This window comes from Rhineura floridana, chromosome 9 (genome assembly GCF_030035675.1).
Source record: "Rhineura floridana isolate rRhiFlo1 chromosome 9, rRhiFlo1.hap2, whole genome shotgun sequence".
In the NCBI taxonomy this organism is placed as follows: Eukaryota; Metazoa; Chordata; class Lepidosauria; order Squamata; family Rhineuridae; genus Rhineura; species Rhineura floridana.
This window is the reverse complement of record NC_084488.1, coordinates 34733545-34754584: the sequence shown is the minus strand read 5'-3', so window position 1 is coordinate 34754584 and position 21040 is coordinate 34733545. Positions and strand designations below refer to the sequence as shown.

The following is a 21040-nucleotide window of genomic DNA, read 5'->3' as shown; positions in this document are numbered from 1 at the left end:
AATTAGGATCTAATATGGCAATGTTCTTTTAACTGCAGGAGTTGCACATAAATCTGTATCTGCATCCTCTTTCCTCTTTCTACTCTTGCCATTTATTTTCACAATATTGCGCCAATGCAGTGTCAAGTGTTCTAAGAAATAATACCATAATCCTCCTTTAAGGTTCAAAACTTATTGCTATGCTTTTAGAGAGTGAAACATTAACCTTTATCATTGGTTCAACGTAACCACTTAAGCCCTTATTTCACAGTTTGCGCTTTACAGGTGCTACAATGCTCTTGGTGAGCAAGGGACTAGCCCAGGCATCCTTGTACATGACTGTAGCAGGAACAGCTTCGTGCCAGAAACGGGAATGCAATCAAACCTGTCTCTAGCCGCACAATGAATGGGAAAGCCATTGCATACATGAAAGGTGTTTTGTGTACATCAGAATAGAGGTTAAGGGTTTACACATCACATTTGTTCCTTTCCACACCTCCTCCTACAGCAGTTTTACATGATTATCAGAAGCCTCATCTGATGCAGGATTGTGCCCAACAGCTCACCGCTGGTGTCTTTTCAAAATTATTTTAATGAAGCAGAAATCAGGCAGGGTTCTCACATTAACTCTGTAACTAACTGGAAAGAAGCAAACCTTTTCCTGGCTAAGGAGAAGTATAAGGGAACCTCAAAAGGTTGTGCTGAGCCTCAAAAAAGTATGAAAGAAGCAAGACAGTTTGCTGTCTTTGGATCCATTCCAAAAATCAGACAATGTCTGGGACATTCTCCTATTCTTTTCCCACTGCAGACAACGGGTGGCCAAATCTGACTGAGCCGTTCCAGAGTTCAGCACTGTAGGGTCAAGCCTGTGCCTCCCATGCCATCCACTCAGATCAAGGGGGAGAAGAGCTACAGCTTGTCTCTGTGACTTGGCTTCAGGATACTTAGAAAGCCTCACAAGCTCAGTGTGTTGTCTCCAGCAAGATTTCTTGCAGCAATGCATAGGAGGAAGTTGGCAAAATACAAGCCCCAGGAGGTCTAACAAACAACTCTGCAGGGAATGGCTAAATGGCCACACAAGAAAAACCAGAGAATGAAGAATAGGTTGAGATGTGTCCTATAAAGTGTTGGAGATAATTGACATAGAAAAGAGTGACTAAACATTAGACTCTCTTTCAATCTGACTACTTTAGAGAGAGTTACCCCCTCTAGGATGCACACCTTAACGTGGTGAGGGGGTTTGAGAGTGTTGAAGAAGCTGAGAGCAATGCCATCAAGAGTCTAGACCAAGAGGCTAGACTCCTAGCAGGGGCACCCAAGGCGGAATGGTCAAAGCTGAGATACCAGACTAAGATGCATCCAAACTCAGAGGAAGGTAATGGTAAACCACCTCTGAATACCTCTTACCAAGAAAACCCTATGAACAGAATATCCAAAATGCAACACAAGATAGTGCTGGAAGATGAGATCCCCAGGTCAGAAAGCACTCACCAAGCTACTGGGGAAGAACAAAGGACAAGTACGAGTAGCGCTGTGACTAATGACACAGCTGGGTCAAAGCCAAAAGGAAGCCCAGAGGCTGATGCGCGCAGATGGGAAAAGAGAGTCCGGAGTTGTACAACGCTCACAATAGGAACATGGAATGTGAGAAGCATCAACCAGGGAAAGTTAGAAATTGTCAAGCAAGAAATGGAATGTATCAACATTACAATACTTGGCGTGAGTGAATTAAAATGGACGGGAATGGGACATTTTCAATCAGGCAGCTACAAAATATGTTATGTAGGAAATGAGAAATTAAGAAGAAACGGGGTGCTTTAATAGTGAGAAGTGATGTAGCAAAAACAATTAAGAGCTATAACGCAAGGTCTGAGCAAGTTATATCAATGAGATTATAGAGAAAACCTATTAACATAACCATCATCCAAGTCTATGCTCCAACAGCAAACACAGAAGAGGAGGAACTGGAGAGATTTTACGCAGAAGTACAGGAAGAAATTGATCACACACCAAAACAAGATGTGCTGATAATCATGGGGGATTAGAATGCAAAAGTAGGGAACAGAAAAGAACTAGGAATTGTGGGGAAATGGGGCTTAGGAGACAGAAATGAAGCAGGAGAAAGACTTGCTGGATTTTGTGAAGCCAATAATTTGTTTCTCACAAACACAATTTTTGAGCAACTGAAAAGACGACTGTACACATGGACATCACCAAATGGTCAATATAGGGATCATATAATTGATTATATAATTAGTAGCAGAAGATGGAGAAGTTCCATACTTTCGGCAAAAACAAGACCAGGAGCAGACTGAGGTACAGATCATGAACTGGTCATATTGAAAATCTAAAGAAGCTAAAGCTAAAGAAGAACAACAAAGCAATCATAAAGCCAAAATACAATGTAAATAACATCCCAGAAGAATTTGAGGTTCTTGAACAGATTTGAGGTTTTAAATTTAGTTGATAAAGAACCAGAAGAACTATGGACATTATCAGAGAAGAATGCAAAAAGACAATACCTCTAGTTAAAAAGAGAGAAAGACCTCAATGGATGACTGAAGAAACTCTCAAAATGGTTAAAGAGAGAAGGAAAGCAAAAGCAAAAGGAGAAACATGGTTAGAACCCTAAATGCAACAATACGACTAGTACATAGGGACAAAGAGAACTATTACAATGGTTATTGTATACAAATAGAAGAGGACAACAAAAAGGGTAGAACAAGAGCCCTGCTCCAAAAGATTAGAGAAATGAAAGGGAAATTTAAACCAAGAGTAGGGATGTTGAATAATCAACAGGGGAACACACTGACTGACCAAGATGAAATAAAAGGAAGATGGAAGCAATATACTAAAGAACTCTATAAAAGAGATGCCAGGATGACAGATTCATTCATGGAGGAACCATATGATGAAGAAACAGAAATTTTACAATGCGAGGTGCTGTTAAAAAAAGGTGCTCTTTAAAAAGGTGCTCTTAAAATACTTGGAAGAAACAAATCACCATGAACAGATGGCACTCCAATAGAGTTGCTACAAGCTACTGAGACTGAATCTGTCCAAATTTTGACAAAAATTTGTCAACAAATATGGAAAACTAAACAATGGCGCACAGACTGGAAGCGTTCAATATACATCCCAATTCCAAACCAGGGAATGCAGTAATTATTGAACTATTGCCTTAATATCCCATGCAAGTAAAGTAATGCTCAAGATTCTACAACAAAGGCTCTTAGCATATATGGAGCGAGAAATGACAAGACGTCCAAGCTGGATTTAGAAAAGGAAGAGGTACCAGAGATCATATCGCAAACATAAGTTGGATAATGGAACAGAGCAAGGAATTTCAGAAGGAAATCACCCTGTGCTTTATAGATTACAGCAAAGCCTTTGATTGTGTAGATCATGAAAAATTATGGAATGCTTTAAAAGAAATGGGGGTGCCACAGCATCTGATTGTCCTGATGCGCAACCTATACTCTGGACAAAAGGCTACTGTAAGGACAGAATATGGAGAAACCGGTTGGTTTCCAATCGGAAAGGGTGTGAGACAGGGGTGCATTTTATCACCCTATTTATTTAATCTATAAGCATAACATATCATATGGAAAGCAGGATTGAACCAAGATGAAGGAGGTGTGAAAACTGGAGTGAGAAATATCAACAATTTAAGATATGCAGACAATACCATACTCTTGGACGGACTGCCTTCAAGTCGATCCCGACTTATGCCTATCCCATGAATAGGGTTTTCATGGTCAACGGTATTGACAGGGGATTTACCATTAACTCCCTCTGAGGCTAGTCCTCCCCAGCTGGCTAGGGCCTGCTCAGCTTGCCACAGCTGCACAAGCCAGCCCCTTCTTTGTCCACAACTTCCAGCTGGGGGGCAACTGGGCTCCTGGGGACTATGCAGCTTGCCATACTCTTAGCAGAAACCAGTAATGATTTGAAAAGAATGCTGATGAAGTTAAAGAGGAAAGCACAATAGCAGGACGACAGCTGAACATCAAGAAGACTAAAGTAATGACAACAGAAAATTTATGTAACTTTAAAGTTGACAATGAGGACATTGAACTTGTCAAGGATTATCAATACCTTGGCACTGTCGTTAACCAAATGGAGACAACAGTCAAAAGTCAGAAGAAGACTAGGATTGGGGAGGGCAGCTATGAGAGAACTAGAAAAGGTCCACAAAGATGTATCACTGAACACTAAAGGCAGGATCATTCAAATCATGGTATTCCCGATCTCTATGTATGGATGTGAAAGTTAGACAGTGAAAAAAGCGATAAGAGAAAAATCAACTCATTTGAAATGTGGTGTTGGAGGAGAGCTTTGCACATACCATGTGAAAAAGACAAATAATTGGGTGTTAGAACAAATTAAACCAGAACTATCACTAGAAGTTAAAATGATGAAACTGAGGTTATCATACTTTGGACACATAATGAGAAGACATGATTCACTAGAAAAGACAATAATGCTGGGAAAAACAGAAGGGAGTAGAAAAAGAGGAAGGCCAAACAAGAGATGGATTGATTCCATAAAGGAAGCCACAGACCTGAACTTACAAGATCTGAACAGGGTGGTTCACGTCAGATGCTCTTGGAGGTCTCTGATTCATAGGGTTGCCATAAGTCGTAATCGACTTGAAGGCACATAACAACAACAAACATTAGACTCCTTTTCAATGTGACTACTTTAGAGAGATCTCACACAGACGTTTTGTGATGTTCAAACTTTCACACAATCAAACTTTCACAAGGTTGTAGTTGTAATTTGGACAGCAAAATTTTTGCCAGAGGAGGTAGGTACGTTTGCTGAGCAAAACTGATAATGTCCCTTAATTTCCTTACAGAATAGAAAAAGTAATTTTCATGGAGTTATTCATTAGTTCCCAAATGATTAACTGAAACATAATGATAAGAGACAGGCCTAACCAATGCTCTGACTTCCTCCATTAATGCAGATGTCTGAGGCATGGTGAGCAGACTCATGACCTGAAGACCAACTTCCTGACTTTTTGACAAGTACAGAAAAAAATATTATTAAATGGTATCCTACAGAATTTTGTGGTCAGCCATGAATGGATCTGTACTAAAAAGAAAAAGAGACAAAGAAGAGCAAAAACGGAGATCTCTGACTGGAGTAAGTTCAGCAAATTGCACAGGCCTATTTATTTTGCATAACTTATTCTCCTTGTGGTAATCTACAAGGAGGAAGAGTGGGATATAAATGTAATAAATAATAAATAAATAAATAGTCCCAAAAGGAGCCAGGATCAATGGCAAGTATTGAAGCCCTGGTCCTCCAGCCATTCAGGTGCCACACCAGCTCTATCCATGCATTCAAAAGAATATGTATGGGCATAAAGCATGTAGGGAGATGAGGAAGGTCGTGCAAGCACCTGTCTCACTCCCATTGTTCTCACCCCCCACCCATATTGATCTGGAAGAGACTTCTAACGATGTGCTCTCAGGGCTCCCAATTGGAAGGAGGCTTCCAATCACACTCAGCTGAAAGTGCGTAGAAACTAATAAGTGGGGAAGGTGTGGAGCAGGTGCACCTGACACATGCAGGGACATTGAGGGTGGAAGCAGGATGCATACCTGCTCCACCTGTACATTTTATGCCCACACACATTATTTTGAACACATGAAGAAGACTTTATTTATTTATTTATTTATTTATATACCGCCCCATAGCTGAAGCTCTCTGGGCGGTTTACAGCAATTAAAAACAATAATAGTGTAGGAACTCTCAGAGGGGAGGGGGGAAATCAAAATGAGAATCTTTGAATACACTGTTCTAAATGCCCACTTGTACAATCACATGTCTCAGTTTCTTTAAATGAGCTGCACATCACGTCCCTTTCTTTAAATACAACAACATTGTTGAGTATTTCACCCCAAGATACATCATGTGTCTTCCTGGCAGAGATACTCTAATCAATATTGAAAGGGAGATAAACAATACTTTCTATTTTTTTTAAAAAAAGAAACTTTTCACAACTTAATGTTCCTTCAGTATCTTAAGTACATAAAAGCCCAAGGATGAACGACCAAAAAAAATCCTATAGAAATTTTCTACTCATTGTTCAGACAAGATTGTTTTAGAGCAGTTCAATGCAGGAAGCAAGTATAACATGCTTTTTAGAAAAAGGATTTGTTAATCCTTTAAGTATTAAAAAGTACAAATTCTAAAAAGAAAGTACAAATTCTAAAACAAAAAGTTCAGATGAGAAATACCACATTGATATTTGGTGTGCAGTTACTTTGAAAACTTCTTCCTGTCCAAGAGAAGGAGATAGAATAGTATTTTATGTGGGTGACACATTACGTTGCTCATAGCAAGATCCCCAGAACACACTGAAAACAGCACTCGGTATTCCTGTTCTGTATATACTTACAAATCCTGCCTTTTAATTATTCGGTGATTGGAGTAACTTCAGTTTTCCTTTAATATTTTCAGGTGCAGCAGCAGCAGCCTCATTTAATTCACATTGTACCCTACAGCAAAGCTAGATCTTAATTTCACATTTGTTTTAAGCATTTTGAACTAGAAGCAATGAGCTAATTGTTTCTTATTTTAGATGTCCAGCTGCATTCTGCAAAAATGACTAAGTGTGAGGTTCTAATATTTACTTGGAAATTAATTTCACTGAAATTAATGGAACATACTCAGGGTCTATGCCACAGCATACAGCATACATACGGATGGACCTTAAGCCCCCTTTTTTTCACCACAGTAAATGGTATCCTCTTATTAAATGACAATATTTATACAGCATTAAATCCTAGTAACAAAAGATTTATGCACAGACCAACATAAGGGAATGTGTTACTGGCTATTTTGCATAATAATCAGAACTGCAACAATTTAAAGCCATTCCAATTGTTCCTGAACTTCAGCCTACTGAGGATAAAACAGTTTCTCAGCAACAATAAGCCACATTCCGATTGCCCGGCCAATTCTATCATACTACAGTGGCCTGTTCAGAGTTCATCTGCTGAAAAAAGGAGCTGAATGTAAATCCAGCAGCAACAAGTTCTATAAAGTAAATTCCTAACTTCATGGAAAAGCCACATACAACTGACTTTTGGACAAATGTCCCAACTACTATGATTTATCAGTGGATGTCTTAAAAGCTGCTAGATATGTTAAGAAAAGTGCATACATGCTTGTACATTAGGTGTAAGTGTGGCATCCCTCAAATACACAAGAGTCAAAATCTCGTACATGTTATAAGGAATCTGGGTTCCACATTCATGCACAAACAATACATGCAGTTAAAAGACAATAGATGTAGGTGACCCTCATGTAAAAACAAAAAGTATACAAGGCATACAAGTGTACACTCACTGAACTGTTTCTAACATGAAAAACAAAGCTTTACATACCCAGGTATGTAGATTACTTAATTGACATAGGTTATTTGCATGGGATAGTAATCCACTTATAAAACAACAAGATCTAATCTACACTACTGCAAATTCAATTACTGAACTTTTAAGGAGCATCTCTTTAAATAGACATGAACAATGTTTTCCAGAGCAATGACTGAGGAGTGCAAGCAATAGAAAATTGGCTGTAAAGTGTTATGAAAAACCCTGAAAGTTGGTGTAAGTTGTGTCAAAGACCTCAGCAGAAACGAGTCAGTCAACTTGTAAAATACTGAGTATCTTTTTAAAAAAATAAAATGTAACATGAAAAGCCTGTGATTAAACAGCACCCAACTGTTGCAATAGGTAAATGAAGCATAATATCCTTTGAATGCAGAAATTAATAAATGAACAATTAACTTTTATCCCATTGATAAACACAAACTTGATGAATTGATTATGTAGTTGAGAAAGAAGCCTTTTAGAGAAAATATTTACTGAAGGCAAAGGATCAAAAGAAAAGAAGGCAAAAAAGATCTGTTTCCAAGGGGAGGAAATCTACCTGCAGACGGAGCATTGCCTCTGTGGCTGGAGGGCTGTAAACATTACAATCACTGAATAGTTGCGAGGTGGAGCCTTCACAAATCTTCTGAATTTGTCTCCATTCATGCGGATGACTGAGCGCCTTGAACTCCATTCCATAAGTTGTTCCACCTTCTCAGCTAAAAGGTTCTGAAATTAAGTACAAGCAGAATGGTTGGTGCTGCATTTTGAAAACATGCAATGTTCCAGGATATAGTCCCAGTTCAGACGGTTTCCATTTAATGGGCTATCGAGTTAATAGAAGCTTCCTTCATCTTATAGATCTTACTGATCTTATAGATCTTACATGCTGCTGAAATCTCTCTTTGTGGAAAGGCCAGGACAAGGGTGGATCCAAAGGACACATTCTAGCAGTGTATGCCTATAAAGGTTTTCTGAGCAAGTAACGCCTGCAGGCTTACAGAGGCTTCCATTCATGAGAATGTGCATTAAAAGGCTACCATCTGAACAGGAACATACATGCCTGACTGACAAACAGCCGGCAATCACAACGCATAGGTGGATGTATCTTAAGGGCTGCTTGATATGCAACAGAAACTATGCATATACATACTGGGCCAATTTTGGAACATGCAAACACTGGGGCTCTGGCAGCAGGGCCAAGGCAACTTACTCCCTGCACCAACTCCTTAGATTGCCAGCAGCAGGAACGGCTGGCCTAATTTTAACTGTTCTGCAGTGCCACTACTGCAGATGGATGGGCACTGATATGATGATTACATTCGAGGAGGAAGAAGGGGACCCAAAGAACTAATAGGATCCCATGGGCCTGTAAAGCTGGCAAATCTGGCCTAGCTCTTCAATGCGTATAACTGGTCACTTGGAAGCAGACATCTACTCAACTACTTTCCCCTACTTTTTTATCTGCTCAGCCTCTGGAACCCTTCATTGGCCTCCAGGCCAGCAACCCAGGCAAGAGGCAAGCTTGGGAACTGGACCGCAACTCATTGTTGCCAGCTGTCAAATTAAAAACACAAAATTGCATATCTAAAATGTCACACTGCAGAGACGTACAAATGTGAATAATGACCCTTCAAAATTATTTTCATGTAATCTAACATAGCAATTTTTTAAAAAAGCATTCTTGTTGTTTCCACAAACTTCAGTCTACTTCATAGGAATTAAGGGACTCATCCCCACAACTGTCCAAGATTAATTAAAACTGCTGGAGAGAAGCATTATGTCTGTTACCACTTCTCAAAACTAGAGTCTACAAGTGGGATCTGCAACAAGGCTATAGCTTATCTCCAGATCTGGCATGCTCCTGTTCATCACTTCAGACAGCTCAGAAAATAAGTCTTATAGCAATAGTTTAGACCTCTTGTGTGTTGGGAATGGGGAAGAGTTCCAAGAGCAGAGAAAGTATTAAGGGCATCTTCCCACCACAACCACCTACTGCAGGCCTTAGGCTCCTGCACTACAAGGCTATTGAACTAAACCTGAATATCTTATACCTATACAGTGGCCGGGGGCAGGGGCTGGGGAGAGAGACCGCAGTTCTGGAGATAAGGTCATCCCCTAACTCTAATTCTCTGCTTCCAGGATACTTTAGAAGTTTGCAGCGGTGTGAGCTGATTAATTGCCATTTCCATTTTCCTGTTTGTGTGTTTTCAACTGATATATTAACCCTTTGTGTCACATATGGTTCTCAGTTGAATGGAGGGAGGTGCCCACAATGACAAAAAAGCTTTTGTCATTCTGGGCACCTCCCTCCATTCAACTGTTTCATTGAATGACATCCACTTTCTACCTACCTCACATATGGTTCTCAGTCATGGATTTGACTGATAGACTTACAGTCTGCTTAGACCCTTTCCTCCTGTATGCTAAAATGCCACTAAAAGTCTGCAAGTTCACAGGTACCTTTCATTCAGTTTTGGGTTTGTTTTTTTAAAATGTTAATGACATTTTCTTTTAATGCACAAGCTTGTGAACTTCTGGATACCTAGAATGCCCCCCCCCAAGTATAGAGAATGTGCTACCTTATTTCCAGACTGATAGGCACTCAGCCACTATTAGAAGGAACTATTCTAATTTCAGCAGTAGCCATGTACAGTCATAGCATCACCATCATACTTTTTCTTATAACTTATATTCATAAGGTTTAGTAAGAGGTTGAGAGCAACAGATTTTCTGAAGGCAGAAGATAAATTTGACAGTAATACGCAAGGCACATTACCCACTCATTCAGTCATCCAGAGCAAGGACCAATTGACCTCTGCCACTCACAGGTGGCAATTTGAAGGTAGCCATTTCAGGAGGAGGGAAGTTTACAATTGTATCAGGGAGTCTCCCCTTTCTCTTCCTTCTTGTTTTATTTTTAAACACCTTTTAGATGCACTACCACCATTCTTTCTTCCCGGAATGACCACAGCAGCGAGCAGAGCCCCAAAGCTATCAGCCAAACTTCAAAACTTTCTTTAAAAATGGGAAAACATTTAACAGTCTGCCACAATTGTAAGCCCCCTGCCTCAATCATTTCATCAGTCTCCTTTTGCTTCACTTCAGTAGTTCAGCTGAAATGCCACTCTCCCACCAAGCCCCCAAGAGGAAAGGAGGGCAGTTGTGCCCTCTGTTAAGCAGACAAGGCTCCTCTCTCTCCCAGTGGATGATACTTGTGAACCAGGGACAAGTGCAGAAAAGGGGAAGCTCTCTTTCCCTCTCCGCTGAGATGTGCTCAAAGTTACAGCACTGTCTTGTCCAAGTGCTGACTCCCATCAAAAATGCCTCCACTTTTTGCCTCCCAGTGGTGTCCACATTCCCAGTCCCACTCTATAGGAAACCAAGAAAGCTGCTGTAATGTAATGTAATATAGCGACTGCACACGTTCTGTCTCCATGTTGTAAGTTTGGGAGACAATGCACATATAGACAGTTCAAGTACTATGCTGTTTCTGGCAGCTGTCTTCTTTTGAATATAAAGTACTACAGCTAGACAGAGCACTCTAAACACTTACCTAGGGAGACAGTCTGTTCTACGTGCGAGAAGGAAGCTCCGCTAAGGAAACATTTCTGCTCCGGTGAAAAAGTATCAGAGTCATAAGCAAGTTAGGTAGCTGTGCAAGTTTGGCAGCAGGGCATGGGGGCCAGTGCAGACTACTCACCCTCACCCTTTTTTTGTCTAACAAATCCCAAGCTCCAAAGCAGAAAAAGTCAACAAAACCAACCAAAACAAGCATGAAGCTATAATGCCAGCAGGGGTGTGGGAGCTATGCAGTGTATTGTACAGAATGTCACATGTATGACTATCTGCCTGCCAGACAGAAGTTGTGGCTGTGTGCTCAGTGCAACGAGCTCTCGGCCCTCGAGAAAGAAGTTTCTTCCCTTGAGACCAAGGTAGCTGACCTGGAGAAGCTAAGAGAGTCATAGATTTTGGTGAACGAGGCCTGGAGAGATATAACAGGGGTATCCCACTACTAGGGGTGTCCATTCCTCTGCTGCCATAGAGTGAGAGGCTCAGGGAGGGAGGACATCTTTCTGAGGAAGAGGGTAAGGATGCTTTAGAAGGAACCCCTCCCTTGGGGGACAAACAGACCAGGGGAGAGGAGCTCCTTGTAGTGGGTGATTTGTCCATGAGGGACACAAGTAGATGGGTTTATGATGGGTGTGCAGAATGCATGGTGACTTGCCTGATTGGTGCAAAGCCTACAAATGTCGCACACTGTCTAGAAACCCTGGTAGCTAGTGATCCAAGAGAGTCACATTGGACTTCAAAAGAGGAAACTTCTCAAAAATGATGGAATTGGTAAAAGGGAAGCTGAAAGAGAAAGTCACAAGGGTCAAATCTCTGAAGGACAATGAGGGATGATTTAAAACCATAATAATAGAAACTCAGCTTGAATGTATACTGAAGATCAGGTAAAGTACCATCAAGGCCAAGAAGATGCCAGCCTGGTTAACAAGCAGAGTCAAAACAACGACTAGAGGGTACAAGGCATTCTTCAGAAAATGGAAGTCTTGTCCAAAGAAGAACAGAAAGGAACAGAAGATCTGGCAGAAGAAATACAAGCACAAAAAGGGGTAATAAAAGGAGTACAGGGCTCGTCATACATTTTTACAAATATTTGCTTTTTTACCTCAAAGAGTATTGCATAAACAATGAGGAAAAAGTACTTGAGTTACCGAACAGAAAAGAAAGGACAAGATTTCTTTTTTAAAAAACAAACCTCTCTAGCCCCAATGAGCCTATCATCTAAATTGTTACAAGATGCTCCAATGCTCCAATGGAGGAATAACTTACTAAACGCAAAAAAAAGGGGGGGGGGAGGCAACCTTAGATAACAACAAAAATTGCTTCTTTTATTTTTCTAACCCAGATCTTTGAGAAATTCCCAGTGCACTTTCAAAATATACATAGGAGACCTCCAGTGTAGCCTCTCCTAGGACACTGTCACATGCAAACAGTATTATTATTATTATTATTGTCTTTATTTATACCCCGCCATTTTTCCAAAACTAGAACTCAGTAAACAATGTCTCCCAATTTCAGCTTTAGTTTTCTTTCTGTACACAAAAACTAGCTGGGACAAATGTACCACAAGAAATCCATCTGAATTTTACATGTATGGTGCCTTTTTGGGGGGGGAGGGTCCCACATAATGTAACGTGTTTGAGTAAAACATTTCCAACAACAACTGATCCAGTGATGCAGGCTATGTGCCCATACAGTTTTCTTTTTTAAAATTAAGAGCAGCCTTGGTCAGACAAAAAAAAATAAATTGCAAGAAGTAGACTAATTTTTGTCACTGTCCTGTGTTGTTTGCAAACAAAACTGATCCAGTGAAGCAGACCTCATCTGGCCCTACATCATTGTTTCAGATAAGGGACATTTTTCCACCCCAGTATATACTGAAACTCAACTTGGGATAGAAAAACATATTTGTTTCAGTATTTTATGAGTCTGGGGTACCATTTTTCTACCTTAGTAAATGTATTCCTATGGTAAAATACTGTTGTAAGATTATAGAGATTTGGACTAGAAAGGTTTAATACAGCCAAGAGTACTGCTTGGAGACTTAATAGTCTCTGGCAAAGTGACCAGATACACATTTTGTTAGGAAAACAACAGGTAAATACAGTAAGTAAATGATCCAAGATGGCTAGGAGATGGTTAGGAAAGATGACATATCCTTATTTCCCACTGCAGCCAGAGAGAGTAGGAAAGCTAATTGTGAATGGGAAACAACAGAAGCATTTTTGGGGAGACAGACAGCAAAAATAACACAAAGAGCCAAGTTCTGTGCTCAGCAAGCTCTGGAAAAGCATCTTTTTTGGTGGTGGTGGGGAGCTGCCTCTCTCAGGAGATCTTATGTGGAGCTGTTGCTCTGGCAGCAGAGCTTGGAAAAGTTACTTTTTTGAACTACAACGCCCATCAGCCCAATCCAGTGGCCATGCTGGCTGGGGCTGATGGGAGTTGTAGTTCAAAAAAAGTAACTTTTCCAAGCTCTGTCTGGCAGTCTGCTGGAGTCTCTACCTATGTGTCTCTACCTATGCTCAACCTGTACATTTATATATTAACTGAAATATTACATAGAATTCCATAAGCTCTCAGTGAACTTCTTCCAAAGGAAACCAAACCCAAGCTAAGTGCTATTTCCCTGGTGTTACCAAAATGCTCTACTTTACTGTCATCTTGAGTGTACCCTTCAGTGCTCTGACCACCAGCGGCAATCCTGCAGCCTGTCACTCTTGGCCATGCCACAGCTGTGTAACCTACATATGCATAGTTGTATCCACTTTGCAAATCTATGTTCACTTATGTACAACATTTCCCCTTCAAATCTTTCAGCTAGTCAGAAGGGCTAGTGGAATGCTGTTTCAGTTCCCCAAAAACAGAATGACTGGGAGTAAATCATTTGCTCTAATATTCACAGAGAACTGTTTCAATGGAGAGTCACCAAAAATAAAGCTAATCACATGAGGATCTGAAAATTATTCCAGGCATAATACATATTGCTTTTAAAAAAAGTTAAGTAAATGATGGACCTAGAAAATCTAGCAACAGGCTGCACAGGAGATAAATATCTATGAATATGCCAGGCCCATATGCCTTCCTATGATAAATGCAACATGCAACAATGACAGCCTGGGGCAACTGATTTTCAATTTTGTGGCACTGAAGGTGACGTTATCCAGATAGCACCTCATTGGTTTTGTAGAAAAAATGCTGTTTCCTCATAATATGCCCGTGATATGTTGTAGTTCTGCAGCAACCATAAAAAAATAATAACCATACAGTTACCAGCACAAGGTGAAAAGGTATGTTATGAATTGTCGTCAATATATTAATGTCGTCAAAAAGCATTCAAACATATGGTTTTAGACTATCAATAAACTATGGAATCCAAGCATTTAAGTATACCATAAAATATGTTGTCAAAGTAGGCTCTTCAGCCAGATGGCTACTTACCAAAACTTCACACACACACAAAGTTATCTGAAGAGTGACTAAGCCAGTATTTACAGACAGTTCTAGATTGATCACTGGCCGCAAGTTGCTGAAAGAACAGTAGCAGAGTTTTGTCCTCAAAGCTTTTGCAGACAGGGATGGCCCCAGGCATGCTGGGGCCCTTGGGCATCAGCTTTCCCCGGGCCCTGGTGTTTGTGTGTGTGTGCGTGCGTGTACACGTGTGAGCCCCCCCCCACCTGTTGTCTGTCTTTTAGCATTGCCATTAACCAAGATGGCGGCCACGGTTTCCCTAAGGAGATGAAGCCTCTGCCGCCATCTTGGGTGATGGCACGCACATATCTGCCATCAACCAAGATGGCGGCAGGGGCTTCAGCACCTTAGGGAAACCTTGGCCGCCATCTACATTAAGGGCAATGCTAAAAGGCAAGAGACAGGTAGGTGACGCAAGGGAATGGCGGACAGGCAGAAGCTCCTGCCTTGCGATCTGTGGCTGCTGCTGCGGATCATGGAAGGTGAGTGGAGGGGCCCTTCAGGGGCCCCTGTAGCTTCAGGGGCCCTCGGGCCAGTGCCCCACCTGGCCGCCTCTTAGAACCAGCCCTGTCTGCAGACATACCTGCTTACAATGCTCAAGTTATATCCATGCAATACTAGCACAATCTTGCTTGCATTATCATGCCAGCACTTGAGCTAGTGCAATCCATCTTAGAATTTATTTTCTGGTTCTGCAAAGTTATTAGTGCCAGACCATTTGAAATGCTTACGCTCCAAAGACTGAGAGCTGATATGATATGATAGAACCATTGTCATCTGTATTGCATACACATTTCTTTTGTCAGTTTAACTGGCTTTGGCCCAATTGCGATGGGTCCAACTAGCGTAGTACTGCTCACTGTGACTAGCAGCAGTTCTCCAAGGTCTCAGAAACGTTTCCCAACCTTACTACCTGGGACTGTTTTTAAATAAAGATGTTGAGGATTGGACACAAGATTTTCTGCATGCAAATCATTTGCTCTGTCAGTCTCTTGTAACACCAAATGCTCCAACTAAAGCATCTTGATTTTTGAAATATTGTTACTACTGAGACTGTGTACGCACTAAGCGTTTAAAGCACGTTTAAAGCACATGACTTTTCTGAAAGAATTCTGGGAACTGTAGTTTCTAAAGGGAGGTGGCAATTGTAGTTCTGTGAGGAGGGAAAACTAAGTTCCCAGGATTCTTTCAAAGAAGTCATGTGCGTTAAATATATTTTAAAGTGCTTTGAAGGCTAAAAAAAACTGTATAAAAAATGCTTAACTATTGAACCATACAACTACTATGAGAGACATGGCTGTGCTCTTGAAATCTGAATTCAACCCAATTTCAGTCACTGCGAGACATACTTGCATAAAGTGACCTAAATCAAGAAGAACTACAAAAACAAACAGGCTTTAGACCTGTGTTTCTTCAACAGCAACCCTCTATACTTCCTGGCAAATCTCTTCTGAAACTTGGGGGGGGGAGGAATAGTTAAAAAATAGTCTGTGATATGGAGCGCTGGGGTCTGTTGTGTAAGAAGTCAAAAAACAAACTTGGTATGCTCAACGTCTTTACTTGTTGGCACACCTAAAATAGTTCTTTGGATCCTGTCTAACACTTAGATATGCATCCCCCCACATCTGAGTGTTAAAAAAAAAACCTGAATAAAATTCCATCACATTAAGTGCTTAATAGTTCCCTAATTTTACCCCATGCATTTTATATATATTAAAAATATGAAAGGTAAGAACTATGATATTCATTCATTCATTCATCATTTTATTTGTATGCCATCTTTCCATCAAGCATTGTGCTCAAGGCAGCTTACAACAAGGTGAACAGAAATACATCTCAGAAACAATTGCAAAAACAATTTCCTAATAACAAAAATAATAAAACAGTAACAAATATAACAGCAAGCAAAAACAACTAGTCAATATTGTGAACATAATAAAACAATCTTATTATATCAGCCGTGTACCTGCTCTATTTTTTCAGCAGATACATTAAAGGCAAGGGGAAAGGAGAGTGTGCACTCGTCACACTTTTCCATTAATCCACTAGGCAGCACAGTCTGTAGAGAAAGAAGAATCAATATATGTGATCTGAGCTCACTGGAAAGATTTCTGAAGCAATCCCAACCTCCCCCTCCCCACCCTCAAAAGAGGCAAACAACTTGCTAAGAATAATAGGCTGAGAATGGTCATTAAGGAAGTCACACATTAATAACACACAAGTGGGACTAGCAACAAAATGTGGCAGTAGTATATCCTCTTTCCTAAAAGAAATGCTCCTTAATAGGGTTCGAGGTAATTATTCCCTACTCTCCCCTCCCACTTCCAATTACATTTTTCTTTCCCTGTTATTACTCTTCATTCCGTGCTACTGAGCATGCTCAGTCCTTACTGGGCTATTGTCTTGTTGATGCTCAGTTCTCATTCCGCTATTTTTGTTTTTTAATGTAGTTCTGCAACCTTTGGGGATCTCCCAACCATGCCAATTTATTTCCCTCTTGTCTATTAGCGATCCCATTTTGGCTAGAATCCTGGCTGCAAATGAGCTGGTTATTAACAGGAGTGAATTTAGGTGTAAAAGCATTTACAAAACCAACCTGTATAGACTTTCTGCCCCAAGAAATGAAAGACAGCATTTTTAAGTTCTTTATGTTCATGATTTTTATCAACTGTTCTCAAAAACAGTTTCCTCACATTGCTTCAGTAAGTAACTAACCACAACCTACTCAAAAATGTTTTCTTTTCTTTTATTGGCCACCAACCTTCGCAACCTGCTCCATGAACAAGATTTGGTTTAATCCAAGATTTGGTTGCATGACCCATTAAGAGTTTTACTATGGATGTGCATTAGCCAATGAAGGAAATGGAGAGTACGTACTGTTCAGTCCAGAGTAATATTAATGCAGCAAGAGTATGGTGGTGTGTTCAATGCCCAAAGAATAGAAAGGGCAACATGATGCAATGTCTTAGCCACAGAAATAGGGGGCCATGATACAAAAAAAAGAACCAACAAATTTATGGTTTTGGTAGGAGTATAACTGGGAGGGAAGCTCTCTCTGAATACTACATGCCAGAGACAACAACCACAGGAATTAGCTATCACTTTCATACACTGCTAGAGAGCTTTCCAGAGACATTAAGAAAGAAATGGAGTACTGGACTAGGTGTCCTGCTCTGATTGTCTAACGCTCTTCATAAAAAAAAAAGCATAACTCACAAAACAGAAGCAACTGAGACAGGCAGAGACTCCCTGCACACGCGTACGCACGCACGTGCACACACAGAGCCCTTGGTTGGCTGATACCCCACACCCTTCCTCCAAGACAAAGGTAGAGATTTGGGGGGTGTCCTTGGGAGGGGAATAAGGTAGCAGCCAGTTGGCATCCTTTGATTTCATATTCAAACCCTTGAGGAGTCTTCTCAAGACTTTCCAAATGTTTGACTTTAATGCTGAAGGGGTGCAAAAGTGTTGGAGGGGGCAGAAAGCTGCATGCTCATCTCTAAAATTCACCTTTTATATATGCCCTTTAAAAGAAAATGATTCCACTTTCTGCAATTTGAAACCTGGAAGTGTACAATTTTATATCTATTATATTTTATTACATAAAGTTGTATTTAGCTAGTTTATTATATTTATCTACCCATCCAGTCCTCAGCAGAAATAATAATTTTCATGTAATCGTGTCCCTTCATGCCTTTCTGTAATTAAAAACAACAGAGACAACATATTTTATGGGTAGTATCATGTTATGCTTCTGGAGAAAGCTGCAAGTTCACACATAAGGAAAATATGAAAGTGAAAGATAAACTAAATAGTTAAATTTAATATTTTCAAACTATGAAAACAGACATTATTTGAGAAAACATAGTAAGTTGTGTAACAAGATAAATTCTATTTGGCCAGCAACACTGCATTGCAAAGACTTGGAAGTCAATGTACCAGTTCATAAAGCAAAGCAAGACAAAGTAATTTCAGAGAGAGAATGACATCATGATTCAGAAAGAAAAATATTTATTTATTTGTTTATTAAATGTATATCCTGCCCTTCCTCTCGGAAGGAGCCCAGAGCAGCAAACAAAAACACTAAAAACACTCTAAAACATCTTTAAAACATAAGATTTTAACACATATTAAAACAAAACATCTTTAAAAACATAGTATAACAAAATATATTTAGAAATCATATTAAAACAAAACATATTTTAAAAAAACAGTTTTAAAAACATCTTAAAAAGCAATTCCAACACAGATGCAGATTGGGATAAGGTCTCTAATTAAAAGGCTTGTTGAAAAAGGAAGGTCTTCAGTAGGTGCAGAAAAGATAACAGAGAGGCTGCCTATTTAATATTTAAGGGGAGGGAATTCCAAAGGGTAGGTGCCACAACACTAAAAGTCCACTACCTATGTTGTGCGGAATGGACCTCCTGATAAGATGGTATCTGCAGGTAGCTCTCACCTGCAGAGCGCAGTGATCAACTGGGTATTTAAGAGGCAAGACGATCTTTTAGGTATCCTGGTCCCAAGCTGTATAGGGCTTTGTACATTAAAACCACAACCTTGAACTTGGCCCGGTAGCTAATGGGCAGAATTGGAAAAAAAATCTAGAATCATTATTCAGTTTTCTAGTATTAAAATCCTCTGTAATGTCATGAGAAGGTTACACATAGGGAACCAGATTCAAACCTATTCTATGTAAAGATGCAGTGTCTATTTTGTAAATTACTTATGAGACATGCATACAAAAATTATAGCATAAGAAATGGATACAGTTAACCAAATCAGAGCATAAAGATATTATGATTTCCCATAACTACTGCTAATGTAAAATGCATTAGAGCACTTAACTGCCGGAGTTCCAAACCATTGGCTCAGTGTGACATTAACACAGTTTGACAAGGAATATTGTCTTCAGAATGAATCACTTCTCCTTCATTATATGCATACATGTAAATAGATTGCTGTAATCTCATCAATATTGTACACGTAATACATTCTGTGTGCTATAATAAAACAGACCCTGAAACTCAGTACCAACACCAGATTGGTGCACAATAAGACCCAACTCATCCATGATTTGATCATGGATGAGGGTGCCGATTTGGTGTGCATTACCAAGACCTGCTGGAAGAAGTTGACCTGACCCAGCTTTGCCCACCTGGATACTCAGTGCAACACCAGCACAGGCTGCAGGGACGGGGGGGGGGAGTTGCTGTGGTCTACAACATTTCCATCTCTGTCACGAGAAAACCAATTATCCTGGAGCTGGCTATGAGGACCTGCACCTGGTGTTGGGCTAAGAAGACAGTAAACTAGGGTTGCTGCTGGTGTACTAGGTTTGCTGCTGGTGTCAGCTTTCTCTGACTGAGCTGGCAGAGGCCATCTTGGCTGTGTTATTGGAGGAACCCAGAACTATAATCATGAATGATTTCAATATCCATGCTGAGGTTGCCTCCACGGCCTCCATGATGACCATGGTAGTGTCTCAAGTTGTCAACGGGCTGGCTCATAGGGCAGGGCACACCCTCGATTGGTTTTTGCTCCAGGTGGAGGAAAGGGTGATGTGGAGATGGGAGGGGTGGATGTCACCCCATTGTCATGGTCAGATCACTTCCTGGTGAAGTTTAGACTTATGGCTCTGATCCTCCCCTGCAGGGGCAGTGGACAGATTAAGATGGTCCACCCTCAATTCAATGGATTCCTGAAAGCCCTGGGGGAGTTTTCAGTAGATAGAGCAGGTGACCCTGTTGAAGCCCTTGTTATGCTGTAGAACAAGACGTGTCGGACTCTTAACACAGGTGCCCGAGTGCCCTCTCCAGCATTATGGAGTCCAGTTTGCACTTTGGTACACTAGTGAACTAAGAACAACGAAACAGGCTGGACTATAGCTAGAGCACAGTGATGAAAAACCTGCTGTGAGGCTGATCAGACACAAGTAAAATATCATAACCGCACCTACTGTGTGGCTGCATGGGCAACAAAGACGACCCACTTCTCTGCTTCCATCGCATCCTCAAGTAACCATCCAGAAGAGGGTTTTTTCATATTGTCAGGGTTCTGTTAACATCAGCTCCAGGATATAGAATTTTAGACCCTTCAGAAGCCCACTGTGAATTGTTTGAAGGCACTTTGAGGGTAAAATTACACGCCTCTGTAACAATCATGATGCTCCATCCTCATCTACTGTAGCCCCCAGTGAGGTATCCAGTGCAATGTCTGCCACAATTTCTTAGGATCATTTTCAGTTGATGCGGCCTAATGATATGCACAAGGTGTTTGCAACGATGCAGCAAGCAACGTGTCCTCTTGACCCTTCTTGGCTTATTGAAGCTTGCCAAGGGGACATCATCAAGTGGATCCAGGATGTGGTCAACATGTCTTTGGAGGAGGGAGTGGTCCCAGCCACCCTGAAAGAGGCTATGATCTGACCACTCCTGAAAAAGCCCACCCTGGACCTGTTGGTTTGTGACAACTACTGTGGCAAATACTCCCTTTTTAGGGAAGGTGATCGAGAGGGTTGGTGTGCAGCAATTGCAAGTTCTCTTGGATGAAACAGGTTATCCTGACCCATTCCAATCTAGGGTCAGGCCTCCTTATGGGACTGAATTGACCTTGGTTGCCCTGAAGGATGATCTTTG

The 21040-nt window shown here is 40.7% G+C and overlaps 1 protein-coding gene across 3 annotated transcripts in view; it reads right to left on the bottom strand.

Moving 5' to 3' along the window:
- Positions 1-21040, bottom strand: part of TUSC3 (tumor suppressor candidate 3) — a 166240-nt gene that overhangs the window by 111532 nt on the left and 33668 nt on the right. For all 3 annotated transcript variants that reach the window (XM_061583648.1, XM_061583649.1, XM_061583646.1), the window contains exon 2: positions 7927-8096. In XM_061583648.1, coding sequence (XP_061439632.1) covers positions 7927-8096 — 170 coding nt within the window. The remainder of the gene's footprint in view (positions 1-7926; positions 8097-21040) is intronic.